Source organism: Python bivittatus, unplaced genomic scaffold (genome assembly GCF_059951505.1).
Source record: "Python bivittatus isolate LINGU-HERP-01145 unplaced genomic scaffold, Pbiv_v1 ctg000700_np1212, whole genome shotgun sequence".
Taxonomy (NCBI): domain Eukaryota; kingdom Metazoa; phylum Chordata; class Lepidosauria; order Squamata; family Pythonidae; genus Python; species Python bivittatus.
In genome coordinates, this window is record NW_028277098.1 from 51483726 (window position 1) to 51505078 (window position 21353).

General features: G+C 44.0%; 2 protein-coding genes across 3 annotated transcripts in view; both read right to left on the reverse strand.

Moving 5' to 3' along the window:
- Positions 1-2495, reverse strand: part of IPO13 (importin 13) — a 54443-nt gene extending 51948 nt beyond the window's left edge. For both annotated transcript variants that reach the window (XM_007419969.4, XM_015889787.3), the window contains exon 1: positions 1738-2495. In XM_007419969.4, the coding sequence (XP_007420031.1) occupies positions 1738-1809 (72 nt within the window). In that variant the 5' untranslated portion in view covers positions 1810-2495. The remainder of the gene's footprint in view (positions 1-1737) is intronic.
- Positions 2496-3255: 760 nt separating this feature from the next.
- On the reverse strand, positions 3256-17396 carry ARTN (artemin). The gene is made up of 5 exons (XM_015889606.3): positions 16792-17396; positions 16438-16573; positions 10202-10292; positions 8666-8855; positions 3256-8469 (listed from the first exon to the last, which is right to left on the reverse strand). Exons 1-5 carry the CDS (start codon positions 17147-17149, stop codon positions 8045-8047), a joined length of 1200 nt encoding a protein of 399 aa, XP_015745092.2. The 5' UTR covers positions 17150-17396; the 3' UTR covers positions 3256-8044.
- Between the last annotated feature and the right edge of the window lie 3957 nt (positions 17397-21353).

The following is a 21353-nucleotide window of genomic DNA, read 5'->3' on the forward strand; positions in this document are numbered from 1 at the left end:
TCTCTGGTAAGTTTGAGTTTCAACTATTATCTCTTCATATATTGTTCCACCAGTTAAGATGGGACTTAAGGAAACAGTGTATCTTACTATCAATTCTACAGTACTCATTTTTTCACTTTCTTCTTAATACTAATTTTATAACCCAGTCAGCGCAGCTTCTGGTGTATAGGTATCTATTTCCACTTGGACGCTATCAAAGAAGTAGTAGTGGTATAACAATTACTTCTGATTAGAATGGGTTCCTCAATCAATTTCACTTCAGTCATGAATTCACTAGGTAATTTTAAATAAGCCATTATTTCTTCCAGTTTCAGAATTCTAGAAAATGTCTGCTTTATAGGATTATTTTTGAACATTCAGAAAATCATTAGATGTTAATTACAATTATGCTTCTAATTTGTTTCAAGAAAAGCATCACAGAGGAAATAGATAAGCACATTACATTAGAAATAAGATGGCATTTACTCCAGACTAACCTATTTGACAGTGACACTGTGTATAGCTTTCACTGAATCAGGAATCATCTCCTAAAGAGTAACTTCAAATTTCTGAAGAGAGGCCATGCTCTCTCCACTTCACTAATGACTGCTAGTAATGTACAGAGCAAAGAAATGGATTTCAAGAAATATAACATCAGAATATAGATAAATGTAATGTTTGGATAATTTGCATCCTTTATCAAATCTTTCTTTTCCCTTGAAGTAATGCTGCAATGCTTCCCTGATTATTTCAGTTACCAAATCTAGCCACACGAGTTTCACACATGAGAATAAGAAACTGCAATTTTAAGGCCAACATTTCCCTGTATTATGATTCTCAAAATATAACCCCAATGAATTTAATTATTAATAGTGTTAATGGAAGCAATGCATGGTGAGTGATAAATATAGAAAAAGCATCTACAAGAACTTTTCAGATGTCAGTATCAGTTACTGCCCTGACCAAAGTATATGAAAGGCACACCCATGTCCATGCTGATGTCACCAAACCCGCATCATACTTCAGTGCTACTGAAATGACTGCTGTGAATTAGGAAACATGCATGTGGTAGATACAGGTGATAACACACCTGTAAGAAGGATAAAGCGGCAACAAAAGAACCATGTTTAATTTTTCCACCAGAAAAATATTCACCTCCCAGACGAGTTTCTAAATGCTTGAGTTTTCTACAACCAGAGGAATGAAGCTAAAGGGCAAAGCCTGAAACTCTTGAGGAACAAAGAGTTTGCTGACATATGCTGGGCTCAAGGGAGTGGGTAGGATATATTCTAGGAATACAGTCAGGACAAAGCATCACTTCTCTAAGGCAGCAGCAGCAGCAGCAGCAGCAACAGCAGCAGCAGCAACAGAGTAATTCCCTTTCCCTGTCAGACCCATCCTAAGATGACTTACCAGGAAGTGATAAATGGGAAGGATCCCAAATCCTAACAAAAGAACAAAAACAACTGCTTATTCTAAGTGGAATGGCCCAGTGGATTTGAGGGGTCACACTACTGTAAAGAAAACACTGAAGACTATGTCAGGGACCAATAAGTTGCCTTGAGGAAGATCAAGATGGAGCAGCTGGCCTGCTGACTAGGGGAAGGGCATGTCTACAGTAACTGGGGGGAAACCGCTTGATGCCGAAACCCCAGTGCAGAATCAGAAACTCTTCAAGCCAGGCACAGCACCCCAAACCGCACCCAGCAGGTGGAAGCAGCCTCTGGTCCCCAACCTGGCAGCGCTGGCGGCCCTCACCTTCTCCACGTTCTCCACGTTGAATTCCAGATTCTGCTGGAGCTGGAAAGCGGGGTCCCCTCGGCGCTCCATGGTGCCCCAAGCCCGGAGCCTCGCCCTCTCCTCGCCTGGGGCTCTCAGCTACAGCGGGGCAGGCGGGGGCAGCGGCATCGCGAGGAGACGGCGGCGGGACGCGGAGAAAGAAAAACAGCCGCCTCTGCAGGGCTGGCGGTCTGTCTCTCTTAACGGGGAGGGCGACCCTCGTCTGTCTCCGCAGGAAGGTTGGGCGCGTGGCTCAGCTTGGAGTTTAGCCGGCTTCCCGATTCCTCCCCAATGAGTCGGGGGGGGGGTGCCTATCAGCTTCTCTGCAATAGGAGGAGGGGCAAGTCTGTGCGTCCCCGGTGGGGCCAAGGGAGTGAATGGGCAGGTTTTTACCTGCCTCTCTTCAGCTGGAGGAGAGGGAGGGGATATCCCCCACCAGGTGAATTACACGACCCGCCTTTGCCCTGATGGGAACGACGGAGCAAAGGGAAACCCAACAGCCCCTAATTTTCTTGAGGAGGGAAGAAATATTTCGGTCCGCCTGCCCTTCTGCCTTTAATGGCGGAGGAAGTGCCCGTCCATCGCACAGCTGAGAGATAGGCGTCTGCCTGCCTGCCTGCCTGCCTGCTCCTCCTCCTATTCCTCGCTCACCGATCCCTCCACTCTGCGCTTAGCTCTGCCCAGGCGGGTCGGTCTCCCTGCCTAAGGCGACAACCACCGCCGCCACTTCCCCTGTCGCGCAGCCCGACTACTTGACTGACAGTTGGGCCGGGCGCTCAGAAGCACAACCAAACGAAGAAGGAGAAAGGGGACCTCGCGCGCTACCGGGTTGTCCATATCAAAGGCCGCCTGCCGGCTACTTAATCGCCCTTCCATTCAGGCGCCAAGAACACTCCTGCCCGCGGAGGACCAGCCTCGTTTCGTGGGATCATGGGAGCTGTAGTTCTAAATGAGACCGGCGAGATAACGAACAGGGCAACGGCAATAATTGATGGGAGCTGTAGTTCCAGTCAGAGTGTGTTTCTTTTCCACCCTCTGTCTGGGTTGCAAAATGGCGAATGCTACAATGGTGAGATGAGCACTGGCCTTTCATTAGTAGTGGGGTGTCTGGACAAGAGTCTTGATTGCCGTCGTATACGTGTTTGTTTTGGTTCTGTATGTATTAACGTTATGTGTTTATTTTCATTTTTTCCCCTCAACGTTTTCGTTATTTTCTGGTTCATGTTTTCCATCTTGTCGTTTATTGTTATCATATTCGTTCCTTTGAAGAAGAAGCAGGATAAAAAGAGTATTGATGCTTTTGAACTTTGGTGTTGGAGAAGACTCCTGAGAATACGGTGGACACCAAGAAAACAAACCAATGGATCATTGAACAAATCAACCCAGAGTTCTCACTCGAGGTACAAATGACCAGGCTTAAATTATCACATTTTGGACCCATTATATCAAGACTTGGCTATCTGGAAAAGGCTCTAATGCTGGGAGAGGTGGAAGGAAAGAGAAGAGGATGACCCGCAGCAAGGTGGGTAGACTCAGTTACAGTGGCGATTGCTGGAAGACCTGAAGGACCAGGTTAGGGGCAGATCATCATAAAGAACATCTATCTGTGTGGTTGCTAAGGGTTGACACCAACTTGATGGCACATAATCAGTCATCAATTGTTTTATTTCCTGGTTTCCTTTTCTCTTCTGCTGTAGTTTAAAAGGCAATAAAATTTTTATTTTAACAAATGAAGGGTTAGCCCAATCATCTTCAAGCCAGATAGGCTGGATGAGTAGGGGACTGCCTCTGTCCGCAGAAGCAAAGCTGGGCCAGGCCTCCTCCAAATGCTCTGAGTTTCCTGAACAAGGCTGCTGTCTCCAGTTGGGGTGGGATGCTGTCCCCCTGTCAGTGTTGAAATAGCTCAGCCAGCTTTTGTATGTGGTTGGTTGTTTGCCTCAGACAGCAAAATATGTCATGCTGCTCTGCTGAGTTCCACACAGAGCAGCTCAGCTCCTTAAAGGAGCTCTCCAACAGTGCACATCCTGAAGTCCCAGGATCACATGCATTGGATGAGCCCCCCCCCCCCCAACTTCCAAAAGCCCTTAATCAATTGCAAATTTTGAAGTGATAGAAGGAGTAAGTTACATGATGGTGAAGCAATCATATTAGTTGTATTTACTTTTAGTTTGATTTGAATGAGGATGCAGTAAAATAAAATTTAGCTTTTATTCTGGTCCCATCCAGTGCAGTTTTAGGGTTCAACCAAGCCAAGTAGGACCACTGGCCCGGAAAAAAATGTGCACATCTTAGCTAAACCAGAGCTCCATAAACAGTTCAGAAACAGTACATTTTATATTGTTTCCAATCTGCTCTCAAGAGGTTTTGCACTACAGCATCCATCATAAATCATGATGGAAATTGTAGTCCAGCTTATCTGTAAGGTATTAGATGACAGAAAGATTTATAAGCCCACTAATCACTTAAGCAAGTCATACCAGAAAGATCAAATGTAAAGGAGCACATTTCCTTTTGTTCCCTACCTTTAATTTATATAGAAGGCACAAAGACCTTTTCTCCTTGCATTAGATTCATCTGGAAAAAAAACCAAACCCCACTTCTCTAAATCAATGAAATAGTCCTGGCCTCTTTTTCATCCTTTCAGAGAGGACAGAAAAAATAACCACTATAATAAAAAATAAAGTAAATCTCTTGTTGCAGGCTGTGATTAACGTGATTCCTGGTACTGAAATCATTGGAGATCATTGGTCAGATAATATGAAAGAATATCTTTTGCAGTGATAGCTTGATTTGGTTCTTTTTTGGGGGGGCGTAAAGAGATTATAAATATATGTAAATGTAATATAAAATCATTACAGATACAGAAAAAGGAAGGTAATCTTTTCCGTTATTATGATATCCTAAACATTTAAAGTATAGTCTAACAAATTGGTTAAAACAAACAAGTTAGGTGTTTTTATGTGCCTGGGCATAAAGGACGGCATTTACCTTAACACACACCCTCTTGACACATAATTATTAGGATTAACATCTACTGTATATAAAGATAGGTGGTACAACCTTATTGTACAATAGTTTCCAATATAAACACCGTTTAAGCTACATGCGGTAACAGCTAGCCAACGACGTGGTAGGAGTGTGAGTAAGCATTTATTCAACTGGCAGCTTCTTTGTAGACAAAAGTATATGTAAGCCCATGAGGTATCATTGGGCTTTTCTGTATGAAGCTGCATATCAGTCCCTGGATTATTTGTGAATTATAAATGTATGTTGTGCCTTTAATTAAAAATCATTTGGATAAGACCTGATCACAAAGGCTTACAGTATTAATGAGGAAATTAGGCATGTATCAGGACCTCACAAAAGCTAAGCCACAATTATAAATGTAAGGCCTCCATATCTGGGCTTCAGAAATTCAACAACCACTAGGTGACAGCAGAGAGATACAGAAAAAGAATTATTTCTGTCATCTACCAGCTGTTTGGATTTTTTCAGCCCAGATGTGGTATGCCTAATAAATTGTTAGTTTTTTGGGGTACCAAAATAGGTGTTTTGGCAGCAGTAAATTAACATAGCTATCTCCATGGGTATTAGGAATATAAACTGGCAGTCCCCAGTTTAAGAACAAGTTCCGTTCCCAAGGTCTGTCCTTAAGTCGAATTTGTATGTAAGCCAGAACAGTATTATTGTATAATACTGTATAAGCAGTATTGTGTAATGAACTCGAACCATTGTGTAATGAACTCGAACCATTGTGTATTTAACTTGACTTTTGCTACAGTAGGCTCTGTTCTTAACTATGGGTCATCCTTAAACCGGGCGTTCTTAACCCAGGGACTACCTGTACTGACTTTTAACCAGTAATCTCATGGCCAAATTCAAAGCATTGGTGTACTGATTATGGTTCCCTGAAAGAAAGGAGAACTCCCTTATTGCTCTCTTCTGACTAACCTGCTTCTGACCAATCTCCAAGAAGGAGAACCTTTTAAATCTGAAAAATAAAGGAACATTAATTAAAATTGTGGGTTTTTTTAATATCCTGAAAATGTGTAGGAAGAAAACAGAAATTTTGTAAAAGTCTTTATTGTTGGCATATGCCATTTTTGCCAGGGTGGGGGGATGCCTTTGAGTCAGTGTTGACTTCTGGCAACTACCTGAACTAGTCCCTGCAGTTTTATTGGCAAGATTTTCCAGGTTAAAAAAAATGTTCCCAGATTGCTTTGATTGGTGTGGGAAATATTGTTCATGCCATCCAATGCATGTTTATCCAGCTATAATCAATAGAAGAAGAAAATTTCTCCAAGGTAATTGGTACAGTCTAAAGTGAGCATTTTCATCTTTTTCCTCATATATGAGAAAATAAGTTAAACCTTCAAAATTTTCTCCCCCTTCATACAATACTTAGTTGACTTTCAGCTCCTAACAGGAAATCATCATCTATAACAACTTCTAACTTTTTATTTTCCAGGTATATTGGACTACAATACCTTACATCCTGGCAAAATAGTTAGTGATTGGGTATGGTAGGTATTATAGTCAAATTTAAAAATTAGGGGCCATGAAACTAGTACACTATTAAAATGTACAAATGGTGTATTCTAAACATTTCAGAGAGAAAGGTATCTAGAGCCTCTTTTTACGGTATCTGGTAATGTTTTATAATGCTTTATCTATATTTGATACCTTAAGTAATATTTGACTCATATGAATTGTAAAACTATATTTAGTAATTAGGGTTTCTTCTTGTTCTTTAGTTTCCTCCCATATAGGCATACACATAAAGCCAAGTCTGCATCGCCTTCACAGGCTTTATTGCTACAGGAAATGGTTGCTGTACAAAAATAGAGTTTATCCCAATGCAAATAAAGGACAAAGAATACAAAATCAGGAAAGGAGGAAGAGGAAATGCCCTTGCTAAGGCCAAGTGGGGAAAAGGGGGTAGGAACTGCTGGTCACAGGCCAGGGCATAGCATCAGCTTTTAATGTATACCAGACCCAGCTCTCAGCTTCATAAATAGGTTGCCACAAGGGAGTGAGTGGGGTGCAAATAAATAAATAAGTTACAGAATAAATAAGTTGGTTTAGAAAATTTAAACTTTCTAAATAAGTTTAGAAAATGTCACTTCAGGGCAGGGAGGTTCCCACTCTGCTGGTACTAAATGATGGTTGAACCAGGATTCAAAGAATGGCAAAACTATTGCTGCTTCCATTGCCAGCCTGGTAAGTGCAGTAGTCGAACTCCAAGCTATTGCTGGTATGTCTGGGCATGTTGGACACCAGTATGTCAATGCCATCATTGGCTTTATAAACAAGCCCCTTTTCTACCTGCAGAGGCCTTGATTGTGCCAGGGAAACACTACAGTTTCCTGATCTGGCTTGCAAAAATCCTGACTACTAGATGGCAACAACTTTCCTTACTACCAAAGATCCAGTCATCTGGATCTTTGCAATCCAGATCTGGTAGTTCTGGGAAATACATCAACTTTGCCCTTTCATAGGATGCACACCCCATCTGCTAAGGATGAGTTCTCACAGGAAAAACCCTCCAATGAGGCTGAAGACTATAATAATGAAACCACTCCCAAACAAACCACAACGTTCTTCAATCCTCAGAGAGTGTGCTGATTATTCTAGCACAGTCAGAAGGTTGGAGCAATCTCTGAATGTTTAGGGCACTAAATAGGCTTGCAAAATTGTCCTTCATCTTAACTACAACTGCTCCTGGATGGAGTTAGAACATATCTCTAAGGAAAAGGCAGATGGTGGGCTAGAATAAAAAGTGGGGAGAGAACATGTGCCTTGTAGCAGATGGGGCTACATGACCTAGCAAGCAGCCTTCTTTAAACTGCCTGGAGGATGACTGGTTGGCACCACAAGTCTCTCAGGTTAAATGCTACACTCCCATCTCCTGAATAAGATATGAGAATTTCCAATGCTTTTTCTTCAGTGGGAGAAAAGGCTTGATAGGTAAGCAGATTCATAACACTGTTAATGGACCAATCTTTAAAGGAGAAATGCCCATTCCATAGCTAACGGCAGTCTGACCATTTTATCATTGATGATGGGTGAATGCTCTCTAAAGGCCAAGATATATTTGGGCCAACCACCATGCTTCACTCCTACTAACTGTCCATTCATTCCTCCCATCTGGACTGGAAAGCTCCATCATGGAGTTTATTTCTCCTCCTGCCACAACTTACAGGAAGAGCAGGCTTATGATCTCTCTGTAGCATGAACATGGATATGTCAACTCAGTGACCCCATGAGCTCTGAACAGATAGCACTTTCAGCCCACACAACCGCACTCTGCTGCTGAAACTTTGTCCAGAGTCTTCCAGACATTGTGCACATCCATGAAAGAGAAGTTCTCATACCGGGTGGGTCGGCAACAGGGTTGAGAAAAAGGGGAATGATCATGAGGCCCAGGCACAATGGCATGTTGCTCTATGAGGTGACTCAGGGTTAGGTCATAGTTAGTGCGGGTACGCTGGCATGACCCACTGCAATACTTGAACTTAACAACCTCATCAGAATCGTAGCCAAGCCCCAGATCCCGCACTTTCATTCTGAGGCTATGTAAGCGACAATAGCGGCCACGATTAGCACGTCCAGCCTTCCTGGATCCTTTCCTGGCACTGCTGGAGCTTGATGGGGAACGCTCAGCCCTGAGAAGTTCCGATGTGCTCAGCTCTTGTATGGTCATGTTTTCCCCTGGAAGAAGAAGGGGGAGGGGTCTTAATTCTTCCTAAGACAAGAAAAAGGCCATAGATCTTGAGGAAAATACATTTTTCAGTCCATATGACCATTTGGGAGAAAGGAAGTCTCAAAAATCCAATTGGCTTGGATCAAGAATTCACAGCCCCCTCCTCCCCAAGCCACTTTCCCTGGAAAAATGCCAGGTCCCTACCATGCCAGTGGTTCCACACAGCCAGAGATGGTGTTTCCATGCTGTTTTCCTCTACAGAGGCAGAGCTGGCAGAGCCCATGCTTCCAGAAGCTGCTCCCAAGGTCTGGTTATGATACCAGGTCTCTGAACTTGCCATGACTGCCCCAGCAAACAGTGACAGTAGAGTAATGGTACCCCACAAACCCTGCTCCTAAGATAGACAGGAGGACATATAACAGTAAATATGCTGATTAGGATACAGATAAAGTGGAAGGTAAGAAAGCAAGATATGCTAAATTGTCTCAGGGCCATTTTACATATGATGATCCTCTCACATGACATCATGTGGAGGCTGTGGTCAGGATGGCCTTGGCCCAGCTCAGGCTGGCACACCAGTTATGGCCCTACCTGGACTGGGAACATCTTGCAACAGTAATTCATGCTGTGATCGCTACCCAGCTGGACTACTGCAAATGCACTCTATAAGCGGTTGCCTTTAAAGACCACCTGGAAATCCAGTCGGTACAAAATGCTGCAGTTTGCTTCTTACCTGGCGCTAGGTGCCAGAAGCATATAACACCTATGATGCAGGCCCTGCACTGGTTCCCAACGGGCTTTCAGGTGCATTTTAAAGTCCTGGTTTTGACCTATAAAGCTATATGTGGCTTGGCACCAAGGTACCTTCAGGACCACCTCCTCCAGCTAAAATCAAACCATATGACATGCACATTCCAGGAGAAATTGCTTGTGATCTCCTACTTATGTGAAGTTGGGAGGGCTAAGGCCAGGAAGAGAGAGTTATCCATCATGGCCCCCATGCTATGGAACAGCCTTTCCCTGGAAGTTCGATTTGCTCTAATGTTGATGGCATTCCAGAATCAAGTTAAGACAAAGCTCTTCTGGAGGTTTTTTAAAACTTAGTTAAGATGATACCATCTTTTGAATTTTCTTTTTGTATGTTTTTCCATTTTTAGCCTGCATGTTGGTTGCCTTTGGGTTTTGATTATTACTTCTGCACCATGAGTATTTTATTTCTTACCATTGATGCTTTATGTTTGTTGTAATGTTGATTGAGCATCTTATGATTATGGAGGTGTAGCATTGAAATACAATAAATACTTCTTTCCATGGTGTAATATATGTATCAAACAATCATAGGTAAAAATCTGAATGCAAAGGAATCCTTTTCACTTCAAGTATACCCAGTGAGAACCATAGCAATATAAGCATGGAACAGAGACCCATGTGAATTCATCACACAAATCAGTGCATGGCAGGATATCTATTTTGGACTATATAGAAATGATATGAATATTAAAAATTACCATCTCAAATGTGAAATTTGGAGGTTTGTCTGCCAGAAGTGGGGCGTTAAGCTAACCAAAGAAACCAAAACAGCAGGCCCATATACTGGAAACCAAAGTGAAGTGAAAGAAAGAAGAAGCTCTTCCATCTTTCATACATTGAATGGGCTTCTTCCATAGACAAAGGCCTCTGTACTATTTCTGGAACTAATGCCCTGATGTCAAGAACATTCCTTGGCATTGACTAACTCACCCTGGATCGTGCTTGTTGGATAGGCAAACTCCTGCAGGCAGAGGGAGGTCTGTCTAATCTGTGCCTTGACCCCTCAACTCTCCACTCCATCCTACCTGAAATACAAAGACACGGTTCAGGAACCCAATTCTATTTCTCTGAAGGCATACAAGCTTCTGGCCCAGTTATGGCCTCAGCCTGCTGTACCTCTATGAGCAGTCCTTCCTGGACTATAAAATTATTTCAGTAAAAGTATCAATCCTACTAATCAAAGATGATCAAGAAGCCCCTAACAAGATACTTTGTTCCTGGCCTAGCAAATTTGTATGTTGCAATCTTTTATTAAGTCTCCTTAAGATTGGTCTGTTACATTAATAGATTGGCATAAGGATATTTCCACAGTTCCAGTGTATCTGCCAGTAAATTTTTAAAAAGCAGATCCTCTAGCATTAGTTAAGAGCAGCAATGCCCAGATTAAACATAAATTTTGCAACAGAATAAAAAAATTGTCATCATGTTATGCCAGTTGCATCCAAAGATGTTCCATGGGATAATCATAGATCCTCCCTGTACTGAAGAGCAATAATCTCTGAAGTATCTGTCAGGTTCACATTCATGACAGAATACCTATAAATATTTATGGATTTATAAGGGTGGCAACTAGACTTGGAACAGACAATCCTCATGGAAAAGTCTTACATGAAAATTTTCCACACAGGGAACTACTGTGGGTTGGATGATCTCAGCAGCCCGCTTTTCTTACGAACAGTTCTATCTACATTTGATGTTTCTTCTGTATGAATTTTGGATTGTAAACTAGGGGTGCAAAGAATGGAGTCTGGGAGCAACATCAGTTTACCAGTACTCCCTTTTACGGCCCTCAGAATCTCCAAAGTAGGTGGGTCTTTTTCATTTTGGGGATTGGCTAGTTTTAAGGGCAAAATGGGAGCCTTAAGACCTGCAAATAATTAAACAATTCATTTCACCCATTAAAGTTCCTGATACTCCCACCAAAATGGGCCTTGGACACCTATTTTTAGAGAGCCAAGTCTGGTGCAGTCCTTGAGCTCATAGGAATTGCCTATCTTGCTTTAAGCTCTTCAGAGCAGGGACCTATTTTTTTGCCTCCTGCAATGAGCATACACAGATGGAATAAATATAATTATATACAAAAATAATGTGCCAATCATAGAAATAAATCTGATTCATCACCAAACATTCAACTCACTTTTGTGCCCAAGTAACCTAATATTTTAGTGTTTACTGCCAGCTATTTTTACCCACCAATACCCATGAATACGGAAAGTCCCCTAGATACAAACTTTCAAGTTGCGAGCTTCCGCTGATACAAGCAAGATGGACCTGGAAGTTGGACTTGGAAGTCAGGCCAGAAGTCAGGAGAAGGTGCGCTGCAAACTAACCCTTTCCCACCATCTCCTAACTTCTGGTTCCAACTTCCGGTCCTGACTTCTCGCATGGTCGGTTGTGTTTGGTGTGTGGTGACTGCAAATTGCAGACTGCAAATGTCTGCAATTAAGCGCAAGAGTCCTGCAGGGGAGGGGGGTAGCGGGATGAATCCACTATGATGCTCATGAAGATGGAGATATTGAAGAAAATGGGGGGGGAGAAGATGGCAAACACATGTTCCTACGGGATGAATCGTTCCACTATTGGAACAATCATTAAGAACAAAGACAACATCACAGAACATGTGAAAAATTCAGTGCCTATACAATCCACGATAATAAGCAAGTGGAGGGGAAAAGTGATGGAAGAGATGGACACACAGCTTGGCATGTGGATCAAAGACCAGCATCAGCAGCGTGTGCTGCTTAGCCTAACGCTGATCCAGGAGAAGTTTAAGAGCTTATTCCAGAAGGCAGGTGAAGGTGCTGCTGAACAGGGGTTCGCTGCAAGCCATGAGTGATTCTACCACTTTAAGGCTCATATGAACCTTCATAACATGAAAGTCAGTGGCAAGGCAGCAAGTGCAGACAAGGCTGCAGCCAAGGAATTCCTGGAAACCCTCAAGGAGATCATCAAGGAAGATGGTTATTTGCCTCAGCAAATATTCAATGTGGATGAAACAGGGCTTTATTGGAAGAAAATGCTGGACAGAACGTACATCAGCAAGGAGGAGAAGACCATGCCAGGCTTCAAAGCTGCGAAGGATAGGCTAACTGTGCTGCTAGGTGGCAATGCTTCTGGTGACCTGAGCCTCAAACCACTGCTAGTCTACCACTCTAAGAACCCACAAGCTCTCAATAACATCTCAAAAAGCTCACTTCCTGTTGCATGGAAGGCTAACAAGAAAGCTTGGGTCACCCTTCTCATCTTTGAGGACTGCTTTTTCCACCATTTCATCCCAGAAGTGGAGAGGTACAGCCACGTGAAAAACATTGAGTTCAAGCTTCTGCTGATATTGGATAATGACTGGAGTCATCCACCTTATCTGGATGATTTCCATCCAAACATGAAAGTTGTGTATCTGTCTCCTAACACCACCTCCCTCCTGCAGCTGATGGACCAGGGAGTGATAGCAACCTTAAAAAATACTATCTTTGGGGCACATTTAGGCAGGCAGTGCAGACAACCAAAGCAGACTCACAGATGACCTTGTGCCAGTTTTGGAAGTCCTATGACACCTACAAGGCCATCAAGAACATTGATGCAGCCTGGTGTGAGGTTACCCATGCGAACATGAACAGGGTATGGAAACGTCTGTGCCTTCAGTTCGTTTCAAGACTCTCGTGGGCTTGAGGTGGCAGAAAGGGAGTCGCAGGCTGTTACCACCAACTGTTGCCCTCAGCAAGGAGCTTCAGCTCGACCTGGAAGAGGGGGACTTTCATGAGCTGCTAGCTGCACAGAGGACCTCTCCAATGAAGACCTCATGGAGTTGGAGGAGCACCGAAAACAAGAGGAAGGGGAAGAGATTGAACCACCAAATCGGTTCCCGACCAAGCTGATGGCAGAGGGGTTCAGCTTAATTGAGAAAGCGCTATCACTGTTTGAGATGCAGGACCCTAATGTGGAGTGCTTCACCAAGGTGTCTGCAGCTGTCCATGATGCAATCCAGTGTTATAGTGTCATTTATGAGAAGACCACCACCTAAAGTTCACTGGACCGCTTCTTCAAGAAGGTGGAAAAAAGTGCTGTTCCAACTACAGAGGACGAGTCTTTGCCATCTCCACAAGTGCCTCTGCCAACTCCACAAGCACCTACATCATCTTTGCATGCGCCTACGCCATCACTGCAAGCACCTATGTCAACACTGCCGCTTATGTAAGGTGTGAACTGAGCTTTTTTTTTTTTTTGCTTGTTGGACTTACAAACAAAATGGACTTATGAACACCCTCTCAGGACATTCATAAGTAGGGGACTGTCTTATTCTTTTATGTTTGCACTATTTCTATCAGACCCTTTCCAGCTGCCTAGGAAAAATGTATCACGCTATTGGCACTACCATGTTGAATGACACACTAGGAACTTATCTAGAATCCTCCTGCCCTCACACCACCTTCTGACCTGCAATTACAAAAAGCAACTCCTTGGAGAACTAGATGGAGAATTCACAAAGAGTCTTGGGTAGTAGCCGGAACCAACAAAGAAATGATAAACCTTGGAGTCACATCCTGGTTTAGTTTTAGTCTCCTTTGACAAGCAGAAATGTGCCCCTAGCTAGACAAGATTTCTTTTCCTACACTGCAAGGGTGGGAAGCCTCCAGCCCTCCAAGTGTTGCTGAACAATCACTCCCAGGATCCCTCACCAATGGCATTCTGGCTGAGGCTTCTGGGAATATCAGATCAGATATTTGGGATCCTATCTTGAGTTTGCAGAAGGTTGTATTTTTCTCAGATTCCCACAAGGTGGCAACACAAAACCATTTTTTCCCCCGCTGCTTTCATTGCCCAAACAGGGAGAGTTCCTTCTCACTATTTCCCAAGGACTGGGAGAGATCCTAGGCCTGACTTTTCAGAAAAGGGTACTGCGGAGTCCAAATTCATTCAGAAAACACCAAGAACCCAACAGTTCAACCCTAAACTACATATATTCTCTTCTATTGGAGAGACACATTCACTGCTAGGAATGTTTGCATGTTTTCTTGAGGATAACTACAGATAAAGCCACTTTCTGAAACAGAACAAGCACTCCTACCCTTTCTAAGTTCTCTGGGCCTTTCTTGGAATCTGCCAGGGACTATGCAAGGAAAGTAACATCTTCCAAGAAACCCCAGTAAATACGTTCCATTTTATTTCTCTTCTTTCACCCTTCAGGTAGGGCCAGAGTCAGGTTTCTTTTATCTGCCATTCAGATACTATAAAATAACGTTTTGTAGAGTTCCCAATCCCAGCCATACAAAAATGAAAACATTGCTGACATCTGCTTCCGCATCTTGTAAATCGATGCAGAAGTCATCAGCTTGCAGCAACAAGTTCAGATGTTTTGGATAATGACATTTTTCCTTTCCCAAGACCTTTGGGTGGGAAAGCTATGCCTTCCCCTACTATTATGCCAAAGCTGCTACGACTGAATTTCATTCATCTGCATTAATGCAAGCATCCAAGATCTGGAATTGAACTGACAAAAAGTTGGAACCGGGGAAATGTGGGGGGAAAGCAACATGTATAGATAACTGGGTCCATTCATTGAAGAGTTTGTTGCAAACTGAACTGGAAAGACCTAAATAGCCCCTTAGGTTCATCGCTAAAAGTTGACACTTAGCATGCTAGCACATGGCAAAGTCAATGTCAAATAGCTCCTGTTCCATAGCTTTAATTTGTGTTATTAACTGGTTATTTAGCTACATTCATAAATGAGAGATGTTTAGAGTGAGTTTTGTGAAAGTCAAACAGGGCAAGCACCCAAACCTCAGTTTCTTTTCACAGGCAGTTCAGCAAACAGGTCAAACAATGGATAAAAAAGAACATCGTTGTTTCAAGTGGGCAGTTCATGAACAGTCTGAATGGCTATTTCTGAGTGACTTCAAAGCTGTTTACCAACACGAAGCCTCAAGTTTCAACTTGGATTTTGATGTACTAGAGCAGAAGAAAAAATTATCCTGTCTGGTGTCTAGAAATATCAGAACAAACTGAAGTGTTCACACTAAGACAGCCTGTTGCAGGAATTGTTGAAGGAAGGTTGTTTGGTGTTTACTTTCCAAAACAAAGAGATGTTGGCAACAAAGCATTTTTAATCTGGTGGATGGCCAATGTATTCCACCACGACCCAGCACAGCCTGCTCACCTTTAGAAAGCATCAGTGCATACACCATATACCGTATCTCTAGTGGCCAGAAATACAAGACAATGTCATAACGCTAAAGACACCAGTCTAGAGACAAGCTGTTGATGGAGCAGCCCAACCCTTTATAAATCCCCCCATGGTAGCAACAAACATGTGAGCAAACAGGCAGGAACTGCATCAAGAATTGCAGCCTCATGTCACATTCCCCTCAACTGCTAGGAATCAACTAAGATGTGACTCCAAAATTAGCATTAGAGGGGAAAGAAAAGTGGGCCAGCCTACTTCAGTGATAGTGGGGATTGGGGCAGAGGGCAGAATGTACAGTGCAATCGCTGGCATATTTACTCAGAAATAAGTATTTAAGAAGAAGTAAGTATTTAAGAACTGCACTCTCGGTTCTTAAATAACACCAGCATGAATAAAATATGTGGAACTTCTGGACACCCTCTACTTTGGATCTTTGTAGAGCACAAAGGACAAACTAAAGACCATCCAGCCTGACTGGTCAGGGCTGAAAGCCTCAAGAGAAGCCCCAGAAATAGAGATGACTGTTGAGCAACTTCCTGGGCATCAGGAAAGGAAAAGGCCACCCATGTTTTAGGATCAGGGACAAGATCGGAAATCTTTTTCACACAGCAGGCTTCACCTCTTTCCAGCCACCCACCAGACCTCCCCCCTTCCACCCGTTGATTCCCAGCTTCCCTGCCTGGACAACTAGGACTTTTGGAAGCCAGACCAGATCGGAGGAGGAAGAAGAAGACTGGGATCGAGGCAACCGAGAGAGTGAGCAGAGGCTCTGAGCCAGTCTCTGGAGAATAAATGCGCTTGTTAGCTCGATCTGTGAGAGGCAGGAACATTGCTCCTCCCTACACCATAAGTTCTTCCAAAGTAGATATGCTTACACAAATACATTCGCCCGCCACCCGCATTTGCCCCGATCTCTCCTCCCCCAACACCCCCTCCCTTCCGCCGGTTTGGAAGGCGCTCACACTTTCCAGCCCGCCCCACTCACCGTGCGCTCCGTCTCGACAGATCGGGCGCCTTCTGCTGCGCGCGGCTCTCCGGGGACCATGCTCCGAGAATCCGGGCCGTGAAGCACCTCCCTCTGTCCTCGGGTACCGGCCCTTCCAGGGCATCGAATTCGCTCCCTGTACCGGAGAGATACGGTCGCCGTTGGCCAGGTTAGCGCGACGAGAGAAGTCCTTGCCAGAACGGCTCCGGTGTGGGGACCCTTACCTCTTTCAGGCGGACACAGATTTCGCCTCTCCTCGTTTCGGGACGGACCCCGGAACAGACAGGCGGGCAGGCACGCACACCAACATATTTTCCCGCTAGGGACTCACCGCTGGCTGGCCCTTTCCCTTACCTCCCGGCGACGGCGGCTCCACGGCAGCTCCTGCGTTCAGCCGGCCCCGGGGGCCATGGCCCGGCTTTCCCAGGATCGTTCCACTAAGTATCCGACCTTCACGTCGCCAGCATGGCCAGCAGGTGCCCGGCGCGCTCAGCGCCCTCCTGCGGGGAAAGTTCGGGTTAAAGCGGCTCAGGTCCTGGGCAGAACCGGCAGGGCGGCCCCGATCCAGGGACTCCCATCCACGCCGGCCCGCGCTCAACCCGCGCAGCAAGGAAATCCGCCGGGGGGGGGCACAGCCTGCAGGACTCGGACTCGTGACCGGCAGAACTCCAGTCCAGGCGGCCTCTGGGAGGGAGAAAAGGACCGGCTCCATCTCCGCGCCTAGCCGAGTCTGGTGTCAAATTCCACCCTCCGCTGTCACCTGATCCCCAGGGCGGGGTGGGGCGGGGCGGGTTGGTCCCAACCAACAGAGAGATCCACGGCAGGGATGGGGCAGCAGCCCCCGTCATCTTCTTCTCCTGGGGCCAAGGGAAATTTAGAAGCAGACATCGCCGATTGACGCCACCTGTGTGCCAAGTGCTTGGACTTCTTGTATAGTCGAGCAGTTTTACACTGGAAACGAGGGGAGCCCCCTGGAAGCTCACAGGAAATAAGAATGCTGACAGTGCCATTTGGCATGACTGGGCTCCATTGAGCTAAAGACCAGCACAGATCAGCCTCAAGTAAATCAAGGAATGACAGGGAATAGCAATGGCAGACTTGGAGAGACTGGAAGGAAGGACCTTGTTTTCTAATGGTTCTTCTGGTCCTGCTACCCACCTCACTGGGCCCTGCTGCACCAGAGGAAGAACACATGTGCAAGCAAGCAGTAGCAGAAATTATCTTTGTCCATTCATTGCCTTGGGCAACTCTAAGGGGACCAGCCCTGACAGTCTTATTGTCCCAAAAGAGGAGAGTGAGCAGGAAGATCTTCACAAAGAGAGAGAAAACAGATAAATTAATGGAAACAGTGGCAGCTGTTCTTTGCAGCCACTACTTGTAGGGGAGATATAAAGTAACATGGGTTCACTGACAGAAACTCAGCAGTAGTTCCCAGACACTCTGCTTGGCAGGGCTGGACAAAGGTCATAGACCTGAGCTTGGCTGAAGACTCTTGGATGGCCAGCATGCTAACTGGGGAATTCTGGGAGTTGAAGTCCACACATCTTAAAGTTGCCTAGTTTGAAAAACACTGATAGCACAACTAAATAAGAAACCTTATTGCATTCTAACTGATTGGCTTTTGTCAACACGAAAATGCAGTCCATTCTTAACTCACTGTAGTTTAATTCCAGCACTTCTTCTGCCACCCTTCCCACGCTTCAGTGGACTTTGCCTTGCACTGTTTGGTCTTGAGGCTGAGATTTTGTCGGCTGTTGACATACTTGATATCTCTGTCCTGAGAAACTCTAGCTATCAGTGTTGACTCTCAGACTGTCTCTCAGAGCTCCCAGCGGTTGTTGCTCCTCTGAAAATTCTGGTAACTTGGCAGCTGCCAAAATGAGCGAATTCCTGGCACTATTCTTGATCCATATGCTTATGGCTGTGGTCTTCTCTAACAAGGTGACAGGTTAATGATGCTACTCTTCTTTCTTCTACATTTCTTTGGCAGAACTGCTGCAGTTCTTATTTTCAGGTACTCAGATGTAGAGGACATAGACATCTGCTACAAACTGTGATGAAAACCCTGGCATTTTGTATTTGCATCCTGATGTTGGACATGGTATATCTCAACATCCTAACACACATTTGGTCCTTTGTTTCCCCTTGTCCCCTTGTGGATGCCTATGTTTAGGAAATTCTGAGTAGTAGTAATTATTTCAGTTTAAATTTATAGTTGCTTTAGAATGGCTGTATTCTCTGTTATTAAACTTTTTCCTGGCTTTTAAAACATAGGAAGTTGCCTTTTACCAGTGACTTATACCAGTGATCTTTATAGGTGGACAATCATACGCTTCACATCTCCCTGCCACCACTCCAAGTTTGTGCTGCTGGAATTTGACAGCACAATTGCAGAATGTTTTTCAGTCTGGGGGGAAATTAAGAGTAGGAACGGTAGTAAATTGCCTCCCAGAGGCCACCCACTCCATTCCCACTTTAAACCACATCTACAAACGCTTCTCTCCCCAAAGTCCAAAAATTTCAGCCATACACCTCCTGTGAATTTACTACGTCACTACATGGTCTCCTGCAGGCTTTCAGTAGGTCAGAAAGCTGACCCTCTCAGAAGTATCCACCATGCTCTAATTTAATATCATTTAAAATTGATTGGCAACAACTTTCCACTCATTTGGTCAGATCCTTTCCCAGCCATTTCTAGAAAGAGCAGGAACAGAATGTGGGACTTGATGCCTACAAAACATACATTTTAGCCTTCTCTATTGGCTCAGAACTGCAGTGACAAAGGTGGCTCTTTTGCTAGAAGCCACCAGTGGAATTCCCGACATGACTCACGGCCCCCTCCCCACACCAGGTACATTACAGATTAACTCCCACATAGTGGCTGAGATATACCGTACCAATCAGTTTGTGGACAAAAGCTCAGTTCTTACTCCTAAATTTCTGTTTTGTTTTGTTTTTTAGTTTTAGCTGAGTAACTAAGATGGCTCAGCAGAACTTTTCTTGGACCTCAAATGGCTTTTTCATGGGAGGATTTGGAGTGGGATGCGCTCCTTTATTTTTCCAGCTTCCCTGATATCAAACAGCTTTGGAGCATGGATTGATGTCTCGTATCCCCTCCCTCCCCTTCCCTGTCTGCTGTTGCATGTATGCCCCCCCCCTTTCATTTCTGGCTGACTGCATTTGGTCTCAGCTGCTGTCTTACCTCTACTTACCTCTTCCAAGGTGAGCCAAATGAGATGGTGTTCTTGGCAAAGGATCGAAACTGGCATTGCTTGATCAATTGCCAACCCAATTTTGGGGGGGCTTATTTAATAATGCTTTGCTCTGGAGAGGTGCTGGAAGCTCATTAGTGGCTTCCACTGCTGGACGGCAAATGAGTCTATGCTATGCTCCCGCACCTAGCCCTCCCCCTTCACCCTGGCCAGCTATATATAGGTACAGCATTACTTACTCTTAGCCACATAGGAACTTATCCCTGAGCACATTTGCTTAAATCTATTAGGATTATCCTATGTGACAGCTCCTTTTTATTAAAAGTGTAGCCACTCCTCTTTAACTCACACTTACTGCGAAGTGGGTTTAGTATTATAGTTCCAGGCAGGACAACAGGTTTAGAGAACCAGCATCAGTTTGAGCACCATCAAAGATATCATGCTAAATGAATTTCTGGTCTCATGCAGCAATAAGAAATAGACTCTTTCATAGATTGAAGCACCAAGTTCAGGCATGTTTTTTTTCTATAATAATGGAAAAGTGAAACACAGGAACTGTGGTATTTTCACTGATAGCTTCTAGTTACAATCCCAGTTTGATCATAAAAACAATTGCTACACAATCCATGTATATTTACACCCAAACATTTCCCACTGAATATTTGTTACCTCCCCTCCCTCAACTGTTTCAGTTCAAGAGGGCTATTTTAAGCAACTATAACTTGTGCTTAAGTTTCCATATTTGCATTTTCCCCTCTCCATCCCTTCTTCCTTAGTGTAATGCTTGCGCCGTCTCGTATTTTAATCAATATACAACTTTTTGAATGGCTTTGGAATTTTACAAATTAATCCCCCTCCTCTAAATGATATAATACTTAGAATAAAGAAGATTGCCCAGGATGGTGCCCAGCTGAGTGTGCTATGAAACAAGTGAATTAAAACATCCTATTTTAAATGAACTTTTATATCAGTATCCTTTTATACACCTTTGTACTCTTACAGATTTGGATATTGTTTTACCTCAAGACTTTTTATCTCTATAGAGTTGCCAGTGTATAATCTGTTTTTGAATGATTGTGCTGTAAGTTATAGGTGTTATAAATGGAGAGGCAGAAATAAATTGTGCTTCCTGTCACATACCCTCCATGTTGTGGGTGTCTTTTTCTTATAATCCTTTGATTCTCCAAAATTAAGAGAAATCCCATTAACTCTGGGAGATCTTTAATAGATTCATTTCTCTTGCTGTCACTACCAAACTCTTTTCTGATTTATAAATTCTCTTGTATTCTCCTTTATTTCTTTATGTCTCTGAGGTGACATAATTAAGTGGATCATGGGGAAAATATAGGATAGCACAGTCACTCTTAAGATTTAAACCAAGAAGGAAGTTAACTTTTATTAAATAATTTAAAATGTGTTAAAAACAGGTTCAATTAATATTACAACATGTCTATAGTCTGTCAATAGTTGTCTTCCCTGGCACTAATTACAGGTAGTCCTCTGGTTACAACAGCAAGTGGGACTGGAATTTCCATTGTTAAGCAACACGATCATAAAGCACGATGTCACGTGACTGCATCGCTTAGCGATGGCAATCCCGCAGTCCCAGTTGCTCTTGTAACCCCAGGACTGTGCAGGTCCTTAAACAGGAAGAGGCAGGAGTCCCAGGCAAGCGGGCTGGCGGATGTGTGGGTGCTGTAGGGG

What these genes read in the sequence shown, in the direction of transcription:
- ARTN (XM_015889606.3), bottom strand. Translation starts at nt 17,149, where the DNA reads ATGGAGCCGGTCCTTTTCTCCCTCCCAGAGGCCGCCTGGACTGGAGTT. An exon ending in GGAGCCGCCGTCGCCGGGAG is followed by an intron (nt 16,574 to 16,791) that starts GTAAGGGAAAGG and finishes TCTCCGGTACAG; the next exon opens with GGAGCGAATTCGATGCCCTG. An exon ending in TCCAACAAGCACGATCCAGG is followed by an intron (nt 8,856 to 10,201) that starts GTGAGTTAGTCA and finishes TGTCTATCTTAG; the next exon opens with GAGCAGGGTTTGTGGGGTAC.